General features: G+C 43.0%; 1 protein-coding gene across 8 annotated transcripts in view; it reads left to right on the top strand.

The window, feature by feature from the left end:
* Nucleotides 1–19,143, top strand: part of MCF2L2 (MCF.2 cell line derived transforming sequence-like 2) — a 145,774-nt gene that overhangs the window by 119,328 nt on the left and 7,303 nt on the right. For 5 of the 8 annotated variants that reach the window (XM_039713650.1, XM_039713647.1, XM_039713644.1 and 2 more), the window contains exons 22-30: nt 117–338; nt 1,594–1,686; nt 2,096–2,174; nt 5,052–5,124; nt 8,042–8,151; nt 11,985–12,080; nt 14,626–14,715; nt 16,399–16,470; nt 18,144–18,230. In XM_039713650.1, coding sequence (XP_039569584.1) covers nt 117–338; nt 1,594–1,686; nt 2,096–2,174; nt 5,052–5,124; nt 8,042–8,151; nt 11,985–12,080; nt 14,626–14,715; nt 16,399–16,470; nt 18,144–18,230 — 922 coding nt within the window. The remainder of the gene's footprint in view (nt 1–116; nt 339–1,593; nt 1,687–2,095; nt 2,175–5,051; nt 5,125–8,041; nt 8,152–11,984; nt 12,081–14,625; nt 14,716–16,398; nt 16,471–18,143; nt 18,231–19,143) is intronic. The other 3 variants (XM_039713648.1, XM_039713651.1, XM_039713652.1) reach the window with 3 other exon arrangements.

Below are 19,143 nucleotides of genomic sequence, written 5' to 3'. Positions count from 1 at the left end.
TACAACACAAGGGATGCCTCTGCCTGGAACCTCAAACACCACCAGAGCAATGAGTTGTGCCTGGGACTACCCTGGTTGGAATGTGATGTATGCTCTCTCTTTTCCCTGCCTGCTAGGGGGATGTCAGTGAGCTTGGCAAGCTGTTGATGCAGGGTTCCTTCAATGTGTGGACTGACCACAAGAAGGGGCACAACAAGGTGAAGGACTTGGCTAGATTCAAACCAATGCAGAGACACCTCTTCCTCTATACAAAGATGCTACTTTTCTGCAAGAAACGAGAGGAGAACACCGATGGCCACGAGAAGACAGCTTCATATAGCTTTAAAAATTCATTAAAGGTAATAAATGCAGTAATGGAGGGGGAGGGAAATAAGTCTGGTGTTCTCAAAGACAGGGATGTGGGATTTGAAGAAGGTGAAGAAGGTACACATATCTGGAGCTGTTTTGCACCCCTGAATAAATGACAGCTCCTGTTTATTTTTGGGCTGGAGCAAGACCAAGCTATACATCCTGCAACTGCAGATTTGAACCTTGCTCTTTGCAGCTTGATACAAAGGGGCACCTTGTGTGATCTTGCCCAGCATCCCATAAAGAGAAGCCAGACTGAATGGACCTGCATCTGTCATTGTTCTGCCTATGGGCATCCTCCAGGTGCAGTTCTATGCAAGTTTTACTCTTGGCACAGCTGAGCAGACATATTCTGTGGCAGTAACACCTACAGATGAATCAGTGCAGTAGAAGTGCCCTTTTATTTGCAAGAGTGAAATTTCCAGATATGAGTCAGGACATTTTAAGGTGGCAATCACAAGTAGGTCACATTTTCCCTCTAAGCACATTGGTGTGACTTTAACCAGCTAACACGGAACATCAAGTGTAATGTTCCAAACTTATTTCAGGGTACCCAGACAGGAATTGCAACAGAACCTGCTTCAAGGCTTGAACCAATTCACATAAACATTTCAAGTTTCTTCCTGTAGAGATAGAAGGAATGGTGGCATAACACTGTCTGAATCTTTAAATTAATGCTGATGTGAATGTGAACAAGAGGCCTGAGCAAATGCAGTAATAAGATGAGAAGCTGGTTAGTAGCAGCTGAAATTCAAGACTGTGATTAAGAATTTTTCATTTAAGAAATCTAGAACTTTTTTTCTTCAGGTTTTTTGTGTCTTCTGGGTTTTCAGACTGTTCATTAAATCTCACAAAGCCCTATTTCATCCCTCTTTCTCTCCCACCTCAACAGGTCAGTGATAGCAAGTGAAAAAACATCTTCCTAAAGCTGAAAATTTGTCAAGGTGAACAAGAGCCAGGATGGGGTTGAAAACTGATCCACAGGTCAAGCAATAAAAGAAAAGAGGATAAATTCAAGATCAGACATTAGCTTGGGTTAATTATGAACATTTTTTCCCTTTAGTAATCAAAAAGATGAACGACAAATTAGATATTGAGGAATAACATGCTCTGAATTTTACTTTTAATGACTTCCAAAGGTGTCAGAAGTGAATGCAGCCTTTTAAAAATGCTTCTCAGAGGATCAAGTTTAAAGACGATTTATATTTTCCAGATTCCAACTTCTTGTTTTCTATTTTGAAACAGATGAGCACTGTGGGCATTACAGAAAATGTAAAAGGGGATAATAAGAAGTTTGAGATCTGGTATAATGGCAGAGAAGAAGTCTATATTATTCAGGTAATGACAATCCTTTTTGTCTCCAATGGCTATACTTTCTTCCAATTGAATTGTTTTTAAGAATGTTCACTGTCCTGTACACTCCAGAAACAATAGCCATTGAAAACTTCATTGTTGAAGTACTTTCAAAGGCACCCAAATGTCTAATTTATTGTGAAAATGGTCAGGATTTTGACCAAAAGAAGAAATAAAGTAATGGAAAATTCCTTGGAATGCTGGACAGAAAAGCAAGGACAGGACTTTGGATTTGTGGTAACTTTTCCATCTTGAGGAGCATCTGCTTTGCTCAAAGCTGGCCACAGTGTTCCAATCCTTGACAAAACTGAGAGCCAGTGCAGGTCAGGCCACCCCAGTGATTGGCAGCATGTTTTAACTGGATCTGCTTTGCCTTGTCCTCTTTTGTCCTCAGGCATCTTCTGTTGAGCTGAAAAACACCTGGATTTCAGAGATCCGCAAAGTCCTGACAGGCCAGCTGGAGGCATGCAGAGGTAGGGCTCACAGACTATTCCATTCACAGTTAGTCCCAGGAACATGGTTTTCCTCTGTTGTCCTCTCAAGCCACAGCTCCAGAAGCATCCTTTTACCTCAGCATGTGAGGAGATGGGGTGTGCACTCTGTGTCTCCTGGATCAGAAGGTCTCCTTCCACATCCATGCCTGGACACAGCAACTGCTCCTCTGTCTTCGTGTTTGCTTTGTTTTGTTTGGGCTTTGAGGGTTTTTGTTTTAAATCTAGTCACCCCCCCGCACCTTATGTTCTAAATGTCAGTTGTCCCATCTTTCCATCCTAGTGACCTCCCTGTAAAACATGGCTCATGACATTTCCCTCTCTCAGAGATGTCACTATGAAGGTGCTTTGTGATGTGTTCAACCCTGGGAATGATTGAAGCCTCCTAAGTACCTAAGATAATGACACCCTTTTTTATACAAGATAGTGAATCCCAGACAGACAAAATTCAGTCAGGTTATTTCAGATAGTAAAAGAACATAGTGATGATAGCTATCATAGATGCTATTCTATTTATTCTCTCAGGACAAAAACCCCCCAGACTTTTCCTGAATCTTGGCATTGCCTCTCACCTTGGTCTTGTCATTTTCTGCTTCTCTCATACACTCATCTCTCTTTAAAGCAAGGTCAGCAAAGTCTCTCCACCCACATCCTTCAAATTCCTAAGCAGACTTTGTCCAAGGTGGAAACCTGTGTCTGTGCTTTAACTTTAGAGGTCACCTCCATTTTAATTGCCTGTTTCACAAAGACAATGAGCTCTTGCATCCTCCTTAGGTACAAGGAAACAATTACGAACGTTAGCCTTAGCAATTGAATCCAACCCATAACAATACACTTATTTACAATGTTTACTACTATGGTCTTGTGTTCCTGCACTTGTCTTCATCCTTTATCCTTTTTATTCTGAATTTTACTGTGGTTAGTTCACCAGGAACTGCTGAGGAAAGACCTTAAGATTCTTGTTAGTGCAGTTTCAGGACTGGATCTAGAGACTTTGATATGGTTTGTAATATTTGCTTCTGAAGTATAAAAGCTGGTTACTTAGGCTACCACAAAGAGTTGCTAATGGAGAAAATGTACATATTTAATAGGATAGAGTGCTAGTCCTCTATTTGTGTTTCTAGGCAAAGGAAATTAAGCTTGTATGTTACCCAGATGAGCATTTGTGAAATCTCTATAGCATGCAAGACCTATTAGCTATTAGAGTTGCTTTGCATTTTCCAGAGAAAAATATACAGGAATCAAGACTGATTGAAGCATTTATATTTGGATGTTCTTTATTGTTTTGCCCTAAGATCATACCATTCTAGAATATTTCAGGTTTCAAGGGACCTCAGGACATCACAGTCCAAGGCCCTGCTCAGAGCAGAGTCAGTTATTGGTCAAACAAGGTTACTCAAGACTTTATTCAGTCTGGTCTTGAGACCATCCAAGGGTGACTTTCATCCTACTCTATGAATATAGTCAAGCTTTCCTTTATTGGGAATCCAGCAGAACAGCAGTCAGAGGATATAAATGGTATCTCATTTGCTATTGCAACTCTTCCTGTTGCCTGTTCCCAAATGATCACATGAATCAAACCCCTTACTACAATAACTGGTGTCAGGAAGCACATGCCTTGGCCTGTGGTTTTAAAGTTTCTTTTTCTAATGACTCACAAAAGAAGAGGCCTTAATCCAAGACTGGATATTTTTACAACTGAGCATTGCAATGGGAGAAGGAAGAGGGATATTTGTTTGTTTGGCTGTTTTTAATGACTCTTGTTAGGAGGTTGGAATGTTGGAAGGAACCAGCTGAGGTGAATGAGTGAAGGGCAGAGAAGGTGGCCACAGGATGGGATAAATAGTTTAAAATATGGGTCACTCGTGTCCAAGCACTCAGTGTGTACCCAGCCCCGTCAGACCCAGCAGTGAGCATGGAGTGCTAACGAGGCTTTGGGCAACACCTTGATCCATCAATCCCCAAGAACACAGCTGTCTCTTGCAGGCAAAGGAATTACTGACACAGCTCAAGGGATTTGTGTAAGGCCATGAATCAGTTGCCAAACCCAGGAGTGCAGCTGCTTCCCACTCCCCAGCCAGCATGAGCATTTCTACCCCACCAACAAAGGACTTGAGTTTAATCTTTGAGCGCTGCCCCATCCCCTTGTCACTTCTCTTTCACTCATAGGAGATTCATCTTTTTCAGTGTGAAATAGCCCAGGGATCTCAGCAATGTGAGAGTTTGAAAGCAGCTCCTTCCATTGCTTCCTCACTTCTCAGTGTCTAACTCTCCTGGCCCAGAAATCCAGGCTCTGAGCAGCTGTCTTATAATTTTTCTTCACTCAGCATTTACTGGATAAAGCACAAGTCTGTTGCTACCTTGTGGCCCATCAAAAAGAGTGAACAAGTGGACTATATAACATTTTCTGATTACTGTTTGTCCAGATGCTGAGCAAAATAATTCTGCAGAGAGATGGGGATATATTCTGCTATGTGGCTGAGTATGCAAAAGGACTGATGGACATGTGTTGCTAAATCCAGACAAAGCTGTGAGCCACAAAACTCGTATTCTGGGAAAAAGGCCATTATGTCCATTCTCTAGATCAATATCATGCAGTTATCTAGGAAGAGGTACCGAGAAAAGAAAAGGTAGTAGGGAAAGAAATCTCTTTTGTGGTGAAAATATGTGAGCTGTTTGGTGAGCTAAAAGGTTTCATTAAGATCTTAATATGCCTTTCTCTTTAAGTACAAGCATTCCATTTTGATTGCAGTGGCAGTCAAAATCTCTCCTCTCCTGTTTCTCTCTCCCACCTTCTACATACAAACAGAAGCAATTGAAACATTTTGGAGCAGCTTCTTTTTACTTTTTCTTTAACAGAAGCAAGTCAACTGCACCAAAGAATCACTGAGAGTGTGTATCATGCACCAATGGATTCCTCCAATGCAAGCAGGTAACCACAGCTGCCTTGACATATCAGGGCCATGTTTTGTCTTCTATTTGTGCTTTTGCAGTACATAAATTCATCGGGTTTTGTGTTTAGCTTCCTTCATTTGTCTTCAAATTCTTTAAAGATAAATAAACACAGATAAAGGTTTGCTCAAGAGAGAAGGAATATCACAATGCAGAATTAATTTCAAAGACTAACTCAAATGTAGACAAAAAGTATTGGATCATTTCCAGGATCTTAAATGGAGCAGTCAGCAAAGTTTTGTAATAACCCAGTTGCTGGGCAAGTTTAATGTAAGTTGCCATGGGATTTCACTGTAAAATTTTAGCAGGATCAACCAAGCCAGGAGATCCCAGGTAACAGCCAGCCTTTGAGAATTGTACAACTCAATGCAAGAAATATTAAACAGATGCAGTGCTATTAATCCTGCACCATATTTTCTCTAGGCTTGGTTAATTTGCTTTTTTTATGGTTCAAGGGTGGAAATCTTTCAGCAGAACCACCTTGAGGATAGAAGAAAATTATTCCAGTAAGATATGAAGTCCAATCACAAAAATGTTTCGGAAGAATCCAGATGTGTCCTTCTTATAAGGCTCTTAAAATGAGATTTTCCAGAGCAAAAATTATAGACAAAATATGTCAGCAGAAAATTAACTCCAGGAAGAAAGGCCATGTGATCAGCTATTTGTCCTAGAGTGGATTAAACCAAAGGAAAAATGAAGTGTTTGCTGTCCTCACTCTGCCAGCTGTGCCAGAAAAGGAGAGGTCAGATGCTCCTGCTCCAAATGCTGGGTTATTACAGGAACAGGAAGAATACAGTGAGTCTTCATGAAAGAACAATGCTCTGGGCTGTGATGAATGGCACAAACTTCATTATCTGTAATATATGTCCCCAAGATAAGCTAGGGCAGCAGAATTGCAGCATCAAGCACAGTCTGTGCTCATGGCTGACATGATCAAGCAGCCCCAGCTGTGAGAGGTGCTGGAGGCCAGTGGAGACAGCATTTGGTAAAGAGCAGCCAGCATCATCAGTGCTCTGCCAGCAGAAGGAGGCTGATTAATCACCGACATGTTATCTACCCAACAGACACCTCCTCCTGGCTGTCCATGTGTGACAGTGACTCTGCTGTTTGTTGGGAATTGTCAAACCTCTGCTGTGACTTTGGGGAAATCTGTTTGTGCTTTCCCCTCCCCAAGCTGTATCTGTCCCATGACAAAGACCATCCCCTTTACTGTTTCCATGCCACCAACATCACTTGGGACTGCAATTCCATGAGATAAGGCAGGCCTGACTTGGGATTGGAGCTGAGGTGTTGGGAAAGGGACACTTTTAGCCAGTGTCCTTAATACAGGCAGCTACTGAGTGTCCCTAAGTCCTGTTCAATCTAATTCAATTCTCTCTCTCTCTCTCTCTCTCTCCAAGTTCTTCCACAAAATTCACTGTTTAATCCAAAAATGGGATGCCCTGTGGTACCTATTGCTGCTGTATCTCTCTGAAGGGATGGCTGCTGCATTTAATTGATAATGAAATGATCCCTTTGTATTGTTTTCTAATCTATTTAAACACATGAAACTTAAATAGGCTATTGTTCTAACTGCTTAACTATCTGCTTTGTTGGAAATGACTGATGCAGTTATACATCCATGTAAAAATATCCTGTGAACATGGATAAACAGAAACTCTTGGAATTTGGCTGCAGATGCTGTTTCAGAAAAGCTCGTGTATTTTCTTGGTGTCTTTCTCACAGCTGTAAATCTTTAACTCTGTCAGTTGCATGTTTCTCAGTTATCCCAGCCTAGCTGGGAAGAAAGAGAGGAAAAAGAATAAGGAAATGTGAGTGTGCTTTGGATTTGTTCCCATGTTTATTTTGAGCCCCATTTTGTACCCGACATTAGGCTGCAAAATCACATTTTGATTTAGTACAGGAGGTAACAGAGACCTTGCTAAGATTCCATCAGAAACAGGTCAGAAGTTCAAATGCAAAACAATGAGTACTGGACTGCCTTATATTTAGAAAAGGTATTCACAAATCTCTAGTATTTAAAATGTTTTTAAATTGTTAATGATATCTTGGACCTTCCCTTGCAGCAGAACAAGCCCTGTGAATGTTAAGTGTAGCAGTTCACGTGTTAATTGCAAGCAGCAGTTTAATTGCTGATACATGTCAATAACAAGCACTTTGGCAAAGAGTATTTCAAATGTGTAGATACAATGATTTGGGTGGAGCAGTCTGCCAAAGATAACAGTCAAACACCCAAATTAAACCACCAGACATTTGCAAAGAACCACAAGAAAACCTTGCAGCTTGAACGTCCTACAAACCTGGGCCAGGGGGGTCCATCCCATCACCCAAGGCCAGAACCTGGGCAGGTTTGTCAAGGTGGGTCCTCCCATTTGTGATTCAGCTGCAGACAGGGATATCCCACTGGGATTCATGCTCCAAAGAGCAGAAAAAACAGAAGTTGGGGAAGCCAATAGAATTCATATGTTGCTTATGCATGGTATGACCTCTGCATAACCATCCATTATCCCTTTGTCTCCTGGAGTCAAATGTATTTATGCTGCAAAGGAAGGAAAATCTGGGTTGTCTTTTCTTACCTGGCTTCTCACTCCAACCCTTTCAAATCTGCTGCACTTGCAAAAAGAACTTGTGCAGACAACCAGCTTGTTTCTCCATTTTTCCCTTCTCAACTCTGATGAAACACATCCTTCACTGTGTGGTGTGGAGAGGAGGCAGGATGGGTTTTCCCCAACACACATGCCTGCACAGATGCAGGCATTTATAGCACACAGCATTTTAGAACCAGCCCTTTGTTCCTTAGGCTTCCATGTCTGAGGGTAAAAAAGAATGCTTAGTACTCAGTGCTTTATTAGATGTGTACAGGAATGTTACTATTTTTGTATTTCTTTTGTCCCAAGGTATAGCAGGAAGTCATCCAGTATATATGAAAACAAATCTGAGACATCAAATGTGGATGCATCAAACAATAAAAACAGGAATTCCAGTCCCAGCGCCAGACAAAAGAGAGGTAGGAGTTCTCACAGAGCTTTTGCTTCCAAAGGGTAATATTTTTATATTTGCACATATTTCTGGAGTTTGATGAGGATACTTTAAATCTACGTTGTTTTAACCCAACATCAAAAAAACCAATGCTACAAAGCTGAATGACTGTACCATGAAAATTTGTGAGCATTACCAGTTTAGGGTTTTTAAGTCCTGAGTTTTGATCCATTGTAGTGCTCTTTATACAACTTATGTTGTTTAAAAATAGAACTTAGGGGACAATAGCATATATGTTTTAACCTTTTGCATCCTGGTGAAGTTAATTTCTAGACATACTTAATCTGTTTTTTTTCTACAGACTTTGCTAACTGATTTCTTTGTTTAAGTCAAGGACAGTTTTTTGCCTCCTCTTTGTATATCAGTTCTCCTCAGGTGTACAGTAAATAAACCCACAGGCAGTCACAGAAAGTCCCTCCATTATTTGAGGCCATAAGTACAACAGATCTTCTATACAACAGAGGTTAAAAATAAACACTATAAAGAAATGGAATCTCATCTGACAGCAGGAAGAAAAAAATCTTTTGATAGCAGTTTCTCTTTTAGGCAATATGTCTTAATGTTGAACAAAGAATTTTCTACTAATATGAAAAAAGAAAATTGTGAGGTCTTAAGAGATTAATGCCCAAATGAGGCATAAAGTAACAGCTCCTTTATAAATATACTTTAAAAGAAAATTTATTATCTCTCTTGGAAAAATAGGCTTTTCACCAAAAGATTTTTAACTGCATTAGGTTTTCATGCTGGGAAAGAAGTTTTGGATTCTTCATTAAGAAACCCAATCTTAAATTTTTGTTTTAGTAAAATTTTATTTTTAAAACATTTAGACTTTTTTTCCTAATTCAAGAAGCGGAAAAGTGGCTTTTCCTTTTAAATTTATAAACCCCTTTAAAAAAAAAAATTCCAGGAAGATTACTGATGTTTTCTAACTGTCCAGCTTACTAAAGAGTGTGGGAACAGGGCTGACATTCCTGCTGATTGTCATTCTTCTGTCCTCTGCTTTCCCATGAGCAGCTCCTCAGGGCTCTGGCTGGGATCCCTGGCTCAGCCCAGAGCATCCTCATCCTCTGGTGCGAGGCTCTTCCTGCAGGGCTGGGCAGTGAGTCCATTCTTTGGTGATTCGGGTGTCCTGTGCATCCTGAGCTGCACACCTGGCTCTGCAGAGCCAGCAAAATGCCCTCCAGCTCCAGATGTCCCACCAAAACTCGAGTTCGTGTCCCTGTGAGGCACCTACGGCTGGGGCTCTGCAGGGGGCTGAACCCAAAAATGTCCCAACACCCGGCACAGAGCCTGGGGCTCTGCCAAAAATGTCTCTTTTGTGCCACCTACTGCTTGTAAAATGCTTCCAATATCGTTGTAGTTAATGTGAACACAGATTATTTTAAAATATTGGGGAGTTTCTGCAGTACAGAAGGGGAGGGTACTATTGACAAGCTATTTCAGTTTTGTTGTTCTTATTGATAAGTGGCTGTGGCAGAGTTTTCTACATGTAAACCAGTGTTTTGTGTGGACCTGACTGGTGGAGTCACTGCCTTGAAATAAAACAGGAACAAATCCTGCAGGAACCTCTGGGGACCCCCTTGTCTGACTGGCCTGCTCAAAGCAGGGTCAGCTGCAGCAAGCTGCTCACAGCCGTGTCCATTTGGGTTCTGAACAGCTCCAAGGATGGTGACTCCATAATCTGCCATGGGGACACTGTCCTAGACTTAACCCCTTTCACAGTAAAAAGGGTTTCCCACATTTTTAAATGGAATTTCCCATATTTCAATTTGTGCCCATTGCCCCTGTCATCCTTTCGCTGGGCTCCTCTGAGAAGCATCTGGCTCCATCTTTATTTTATAATATGCTTTTGAGCCTTTTCTTCTCCAGGCTGTGCAATCACAGCTCTTTCACTCTCTCCTCATGTCAGCCACTGCAATCCCTTAATGATCTTCATGGCCTTTCACTGGATTGTCACTGGAGTATGCCCATGTCCTGAGGGGCCCAGGACAGCACTGCAGGAGAGTCTCTCTTGTGCTGAGAGGAGGGGAAATGTCACCTCCCTGGAGTGCTGGCACAGCTCTGCCTGATGCAGCCCAGGATGCTGTTGGCTTTCTTTGCCACAAGTATGCACTGCAGGCTCTTGTTCAACCTGCTGCCCATCAGCACCTGGCTCTTATTATGTTTGGAAATAATTCCCAGGGTTATTTGGTATACCTGCAGAGTGAAGGAAAAGGTTTGAATGACTCAGGTGGAGACAACATGACTTTAGAGACCGATGCTTTGCTGGTGCAGAAAGGCTGTGGGTACTTGTGAAATGCAAAGGGGTCCCTCAGTGAAGTGATTCAATTGCAGAGCTGAAGAGCACAGGAGCCCACCCTCTGCACCTGCACTCTTGTACTCCCTGGGGGACTCTCTGATTATTAAATGCTCTGGATTTTCTTACCCTAAGAAAACAGGAAGTAAATATATTTTACATACCGGTTTTTAAATTCTTTATAAGCTACAGTATTTGTACAAAGATTGCCTGGCAGTGGGAGCAGCCATGGCAGGAAATGGCCAACACAGGCTTTTTGGAAGCCAAAGGCAGCCCCACAGCTGAGGCTGCTGCTCGGGAGCAGCTCCTCACCAGATGCACCTGCCTGGCCCAGAGCTGGCACTGGGTAGAAGGAGCTCAACCACAGTGACATAATTCTGCTGTGTTGCTAAAGTCTGTTCCTCTCACACCCACCTATGCATGCAGGCACCTCGGATCCTGGACTATCTTGGCTGCAAATCAGGAAGTGATGGGATGCACTTTCCTTTGGAAGCACAGCTTATCTGTCTGTTGCTTGTCTGTCAGTGTGGATTCACTGTCTCTTTGTGTTCCTTTTGTACTTTTGGTCTTCATTTGTCCCCCTAAAGATTTTTATGTGACAGAGGAGGAAAACCTATTGGTTAAATCCCAAGGCTCAGAAGCAGGCACCCAACACATGGTTTTTCTCCTGCTCCTTTGCCATAAACCTTGTGGGTGTTATCTGCCCACACCAAGAAAGGAGCAGATGGAGGATTTGGCAGGAATGTGTGGATCTGGGGGTTTGATCTAGGTCCACCTGTTTCCTGCAATGTGAGTAACTGAGTATCTTTCAAGCCCAGAGCCTCAGGACCTCGATCCATCTGGGACTGATCTCTGCAGAGGCAGCTGTCAGACAGCATGGCTGATTATTCATGCAGGAGCCTGGCATGTGAGCTTTGCTGGCATGGCATCCTTACATCCCAGCAAATCAGGGCTCAATTGCATGACTCTCTGCCAGCTTCAGAGGCTTTAGAAAGGTTTCAGCAGGTAAGGCTGAAGGTGTACCAGCCACAGGGCTGGTGAGGGCAGACTCTTCAGGGGCAGTGCTGGATTGCAGAAGTGGGACTGCTCCCAACACTTGCATGTCCTGCACTGCAAGGCTTCTTCTCTTGTTTCTCCCTACAACTCACTGCTCCAACCAATGATGTGTTTCCATAACAGAAGGCACTAGCTTGCTGCTAAATTGTATTTTCCTTTGATGAGAGCTACCTCCCTTCACCTGTTATTCTTTGGTTTTGTTTTGTTGTTGTTCTCCATTAAAACTCAGTGAGCCAAACTCAACCCAGGGGCTCTGTTTGGTTCAGCTGGTTTACTCACCCTGACCTCATGTCACCTTTCTGATTGATTAGCTCTTGCTCAGGCTTGAACTGAATCAAAATTTATTGATTTCTTTTTAGTTGTCATCCAGTGCTAACCTTTCCTTTGCCATGAGCTGAACAGCTGTCCCTTCCTTCCTTATTTCTCTTCCCTCTCCCTCTCTCTCCTAGTTGATGCTTCCAGCAGCCTTAACCTTGAGCGCACAGCGCTTGCTAGAAAGCGATTCACATTGCAAGGTCTTTCCAACCGCAGAGCTCCACCCAAAGGTAAAACCACCCATGCAGCATTTGGTCCCAGGCCATCTGTCTCCTGCACTCCCACAATGTTCTCTCCATCCCATGGTGCCATCCATCACCGTTTCCTAAAGTGCTGCTGCATCTCACCCAAATGCTCCTTTCTGGTGCACACAAGTGGCTCCTCTGCTCGAAGACACCGTCACCAAAAACTGCTCCCAGAGCAGCACTGGCAAGGCAGCCTCTGGGCTGCTGGTTGGGTCTTTTACTGGTGCACAGTGCAAATAACATTTGTTTCCAGTTTCTCTCAAGGGTCAAAGTGTCAACTGGTTTTAAATGATCAATGCAACTTCTTTCAGCAGCTTACAGGCTTGAAGAAGAAGAGTATCATATCTGTTGTGCAACATGAGATTTTCATGTGTGAAATCATTCATTGGTTGGACATCTTTGTTTTATCAAATATTGTTCAGCTGTGGCCTAATGGGGAACCAGAATTCAGGAGATCTGGGGTTTTATTCCACTTAATTATGTTATATGACACTGTAAAATGCTGTGTTTTGGGTATTTGTGCATAAATGTTTAGTAGATATCTGTGAACAGAGAGCACTGCAAGTTCCTGTGAAGGCTGTACAAGGAAGAGACTTTAAAGGAAAGAAAGAAATGTGAATAGAAATTAAATTGAATGACTAATTTCAATCACTTTCTGAAAAGATACTGTAATTACTCCCTTTATTGATTTTGTGTGGCTTTTCTCCTGTTCTGATAAATAATATTTCCTCTGTGAGACAAAAGGTTAGTATGCAGTGATGGAGAGGGTGAGCATCAAAGGAGGAAGAACCAAGATGAAAGCATAGAAGCAGAAATACAGAAGCATTAAATTATAATGTGGTAAAGTAGATAGGAATGCACCAAGAGTCAGCACTGCTCTAAGATTGGGCTACAAGATTAAGGCTTCATGTGGTAGTGAGAGCCAAGATGGACAAACAAAGTTCAATGCCTGAATATAAAAATAAGTGGATTTTAAATATTGTGACTCAGGAACATCAATGACAGAACACAGCTTTCAGAAATAATGCTGTAATTTTTGTGAGTCTAGATTTACAGTTTCATTTGTAGCCTCTTTTACTTTTTAATCTGAGTTTTGCTTGTCATTTGAAGTGTCTTGCCTTGTATTCAGTGTTCCAGGCAGTGAAGCACAGCTCGGAAGAGCTCAGCTGTAGGTGCTCTGAGTTCAAAGCCTTGCTGGGTCTGGTTACTTGAGATTCCTGTGGAACACCTCTTGCACAATGTCCTGCTTCACTTTGTGGGGCTGACCTGCTCCTGGCCACAGGCAACTGCTGGCAGACAGGCTGGCTGGCCGTGGCCATGGCCACAGGCAAAGCCTCTCAGCACTGCACGGGCTGCCTGCTGGGGCTGGTTGGAAGCTGGGAGAAGGGAACAGGGAAGTGTCTGCAATCAGCTTGTCCTAATCCTCAACACTTTGTCTCAAGGTTTTTGTTACTGGCCATGGTGAAGGATGGTGAGTTGAGCTGAGTGTGCTTTGATTCAGATCTGCTGTGTCTGCTCCTGTCCAGAGCACGTAAAAAGGAAGGTCTAAACAATATAATACCCCAACTAACTAGGGTGGAAACAAGATTTGCTATCAACTGCCAGTGGAGCATGGATTCTCAGAGAAATGCTGAATTGTCTACCTAGGCTGGATATGACAGGCTGGAAAAATGTACATAATCACTATGGTGTTTTAGTCAAAGAAATGCTGATGTCTGGAGAAGAAACTTTAGCATCCTGCACTCCATCAGAGCAGAGATCCCTGGGGCAGCCATCCCAGAGCTGGCACCAAAGTGTATCCAAGTCCACACTCAAAGCACCCTGCATCTCCCCACCCCTGGGTCAGCATTACCATCCTGGTTTGCAGAGCCAAGTTCATATTCCTTGGGGTGGGCACAACCTCTGTACATCTCATAGTAAAATGTGGGGAATCGGTGTCTTTACTCCTGAGCAAACTTAGAGAAAAGGCAGGATGCTAAATAAGGAAACAAAAAACCACTCTGTAGCCTTCACTTTCTCCAAGCTGGTTTGCACTGGTAAAGACAGAAGCTCAGAGATGATTTTCAGGCATTCACACAGTTAAATTTTGGAAATTACAAATGTGACCTCCAAACCATCATTCATGCTTGTTTTTCAGTGTATTTCAGGTCAGTCATCACAGAACAAGCAGTTCAGTGTCTAAAATGATCCAAACCTCATCTGTAGACGCACGCCCCATTCCAGCCATCATGCTCATTTCTCTGTGTTTTGTAGCTGTACTTGGACACTAGTTGGTTGCTAAAATAATAATTGGCATGGCTCTTTTCTGAAGTATTAAAATAGGTGCAATTGGAATTGCTTTGAAAATAGGTCCATAATAACACTTTCTGTGCTTCTCACCTTGTTGAGGGTATTTTTTCTCTCTGTTTTAGAGGAGCAACCTTTATTTTCTTTACCCTTTTCCAGCTGCTGCTTTGCTTTAAACATCTTTTACCCCCAGTGCTTATTAACCTCTAACCCTGCCCTGCATTGCATCTGTCTGTTCTCCCAGATCCAGAATCTAAGGACAGAGAAGTTACCCGTCGCTTTTCCCTAGCCTCCTCCATCAGCACCACAGTTAATGCTTCTGCTGTCACCAAAGGTACTGTCCTGCTGCTTGCTCAGCTCCCCCTCTCCCTGCCTGCTGCCTGGCACATTCGCTGCCAAATGCTGCTCACACAGTGAGCACCTCAGGCTCAGTTTTTGCAAAGGCAGGATGTTCCAGTAGAAGAGTCAGCACCAGTGTAGCACCTGCCCCAGGCAGGTTAGGATATTTTGAATGTGTGTTAAGGTGTGCTGTCAGCACACAGAGTGACTCTTCCCAGTTTCTCTATTGTAGGCTTCAAAAAGTATTGCTGGTGTCCATGAAAACTGGATTAAATTTTGGCTGATGTGGGGTTAGGTTTCCAGTAGCATTGTGGGTACATATGCCTACATATCAGGGATAATGTTAACAACAGAACATATAGTTTTACATGGAATTCTGAATATACTACCTTTTGGCAGTTCCTGGAATTGTCTGGAGGAACTGATTTGCAAGGTTAAGATTTTCAGGGCAATTCACAAATCAAAATAGAAGGAAAAATGGCAGAATTAATTTGTACAAAAATCTTTGCTCTGTACTTGCCAGGAAGAAAGTTGCTCAGTGTCTGTTGCCTTCTCAACAGCTGTGAAGGATATGAGCCCCATCCCTGGCTGCAATGAGGCTGTCAGGGAATGAGGGCACAGTGGGGTTGATGGGCAGAGGAAGGATGTGATAGTCTCACTACCTACAAATGTTTCTTTGACAGCACCTTTAGACCACAGCACTAGAACATCCTCACATGGAAGTGATGGGCATAGCACATGAGAAGAGGTTATTACAGCTTTTTGCCCTCAGCAACAACTCAGAAATACATGATCAGTTGCTAAATTGTGGGAAGACTGAGTTATTTCCTAATAATTATTTTCAAAGCTGGGGAACATAATGAAGCACATATCTACAAAGAAAATGGGCAATCAAGGGTTGTTCTTTACTGTGGTGTATCAAAGAGAGCATGTGTGAATTGCAATGAAAGTTAAAATTTGTTACAGTTTCATATCAAAAAGTCCTATCCTAGAATCCTGTCTGCCAGAAGACTGTTGGCAATCTCTTGGGATACTGAGAAAGCTACTTCTGCAATGATTTTCAAAGCTAGAAAACAGAATCAGTGCTTTTCAATTAAGTGTTTTAGTTACAGCAGCTGCTTTAAGAAAATATTTCAGATGACAAAATAAGTGAAGCCTGAGTCTTGTCTCAGCATCAGCCCAGATAGCCAGGGTGTCGTGGTCATCACTTCTGAGGCTGCAGCTGCTGCTGTGTCTGACCCTCCTGACAGCTCAGCTCCCCCCACACCTGCAGTCGGGCACAGGACAGGGGCTGCACACGGACCTGTGGCTGGTGTCCCCCACTCGTGTGGGTCAGAAGCCTTGGCTTTGAGGGCTGTGCCCTGCCAGCTCACGGCTGAAGGCTGGGACTGCGGGTCTGCTCAATTAGTGCCATCTCCTGGGCAAGAGAGAGAGGCAACGTCTGTGAGACCCGAAGGGAAGCAGATTCTTTTGCTGTGATATCTCACAATCTTTTGACTAAAGGGGTCTCTTCCCTATCCACTTCACAGAAGTGTGTATCTTCACCAGCTAGAACCCAGGGGCTGGTGATTCTTCTGGGTGAAATTAGAAGTGTTAGGTAGTTAGTATTTTTAGGTAGTAGGAAAGCAAGTTTCTTTAACACTATTTACACCCTTGTGACTCTGTAAACTCCACACAGGTCCCCTTGTTCCTGCAGTTAAAGTCAAGAGACATGAAATAAAGAGTGACCCAACTCCCCTGGGGTTTGAAGGTAGGAGTATTTCCATCCTGCATGAAAACCTCATTTGATATTATTCACTGAGTTCCCATCTCATCACAGCTGGTGGGTGACACTGGACTCCCTTAGGGGGTTGGGGTCAGTTTATCTCCATAACTGGGTTAAAGGCAGCTTGTTATTCCCTTGCCTGTCCCCTGCACTCATATTCACCTAGGCATGGGCCTGAATTAAACTCCCAGTTCTCTGCCTGTTTTGGGAAGTAAAGCTCTAGACTGTCACCTGGATCTGGATTTTATGCCTGGCTCTGCCTCCCTCCCTAGGGAGCAGCAGCAGGGAGCCAAGGGGCTCCTTTTCACCTTCACCTGCAGTCTGACCACTTGCATCCCTCTTCCCCTGTTGGGTCTGCTCTTAATGAGAGAACCAGGAACCATGTGCATGAAGACTACAGGGGAGGCTGGACTGTGCATTAATAGCCATTTCAAGTGCAGTGTTTCATTTCAGACAAGCAGAATTTCCACCAATTTGTTGCAGCAGATTAATAAATTACTGTTTAATAAACAGTACCAAAGAGTTAAATTGGGATGCTGTTCCTCAGCCACTGGAAGATCTCCAGCTTCCATTGTCAGCCTTCCCCTTCCCCAGACCATTTGCCTCAGGGGGACACAAGGAGCCAGGTACCTCTGCTGCAGGACAGACAGGAGAGAGATGTGTGCGGAGGACTCCTTTCATAGCATTGTGTTGTTCTGCACAAAAACTTGGTAGGAAGAGCCAGTGAACAGGTCAGTGATGGAACTGGTCAAATATCAGAGCTCTCCCCCATGGCACTCCCAGCAGAAGAGGAACAGAGAGGTTGGAAGAAACAATTCAGAGGCAGCAGAAGTAGTTTTGCTGTTTGCAAAATATTTCCTTTTGCCAGTGACCCCTGGCACTATGTTTAGAACCATGCTGGCACCCAGCACCACCCAAAGTGAGGGGTTTATCCCTTGCTTCCCTCACTGACAGATGGCCTGATCTCAGCATCCCCTGTGGCTGCAGGGACAGGGCAGATTTCAAGGTGCAAGAACTATCTGCAGCATAGAACTGACTTGCACCTCACAGGTTAAAAACAAGGTACTGCTGCACAGCATCCCTCACCAGACTGAGTATCTTTAAGTAGGAAACAATTAATATTATCATCCCTTTACCAGAAGATATTGCTGCTATTGCCAGGGCTCTGTCTGAGGTAATAACACAAGGGACTCCCATGCCCCCAAAATCCTGTTGCATTCATCAAGGGTGAAATCATTAATTTCTCATCTCCCCTTTTGCTGCTGTATGGATTAGGATCAAAACCATAAATTATCACCTACAAAATGATTTGAAAAGCTGCAAGGAAAATATGTTTAAAAATGGGTGAAGAAGCTGTAATGAAATAGAACATTGCACTGTTCACTCAGGAATTGTCTTCCTTAATTAACATCAATACTTCTGTTTGATTCATTTCGCTGTTCTCTGTCCTTCTCAGACTTACAGTTTTTCTGTGGAATGCTGCTGTCCTTTCACTCATTTGTGCTGGTCATGTGTCTCCTCTTTTATAACTGTTGGACCCCAGTCCACCTGTTTGTTAAAGAGCCTGTCAGTTGCAGAGGTGATGCAGGAATTCACTTTGTACTGGTTGTCTGGTCACTGTTTCACCTTGAAGACACAAATTGTACTTCCTGTCACAGATGCTTTTGAGAACACCATTTTGGCCCAGACTAAATGTAATGCCGGTTCCACCACGAGATCCGTACCTAGATCTGCTTCACAGACAGGTAAACAAAAGTATTTGTAAACTCAATTTGAGAGTGCAAACTACATTTATGACAATATTTACTCTCTTTATTATAAGGAGAGTTTTCTCTTTTGGTGAATATTATTTCCCATCAAAACAATGAAGAACAACTTGGATCACAAGCTTAGAAACAATGCCCCAGATTCTGGTTTTCTGAGGTCAGGCTGAAAATAATTATTTTAATTGAAAGCAAGAGAGCTCAGAATTTGATGTCTTATTTTATAAGAATTAAGCATGAGAAACAAGCTGTTTCTTAGACTCTGAAATTAGAAAAGTGATTTGTATGGAAGAGGGAGGCTGATGCATGTATTTGTAAGGAATTCTTGCTGGTGAGGTTTCTAAATGACAGTGACAAAAGACTGTGGAAGCTTTGTCTGATGAGGTAGAGGGATATATATTTTTCTCTTGGTGTTTGTAGTCCAGCCTGTGAATTTGAACTAAAATTGCAGTAGTAGTTTGTAGTGAATTAGAATCAGCATATTCTTGTATGTTTAGACCCTTGCTAGTATTGCTGGTGTGAATAAACTGGTACAGGAGAGTGTCACTTCAGAGGCTGGTTTACACCTTTAAAAGCACAGATGACCAGACCATACCTGTGGGGGCATAGCTGGGGATGCAGCTGTGCTGGAAGAAGGTCCCTGTGTCCCTGGAAACTGGATTGCAGTTGTGGGAGCAGACAGTCCCTGGGTGGCAGAAGGGGCTGCAGAGCTGCATGAACATGTGTTGCACCAAGCAGTGCATATAGCAGGGAGGATGTGCATGGGGAGGGATTAAATAAACCAATCAATAAACCTATTTCTCCCAGAACAGGTCACTTTCTGTTTACTGCCTGAACTGCCTGCCTTGGGGATTAAATAAACCAATCAATAAACCTATTTCTCCCAGAACAGGTC

This window comes from Passer montanus, unplaced genomic scaffold (genome assembly GCF_014805655.1).
Source record: "Passer montanus isolate IOZ18808 unplaced genomic scaffold, ASM1480565v1 scaffold29, whole genome shotgun sequence".
Lineage (NCBI taxonomy): Eukaryota > Metazoa > Chordata > Aves > Passeriformes > Passeridae > Passer > Passer montanus.
This window is presented reverse-complemented; position numbering and strand designations above follow the sequence as displayed.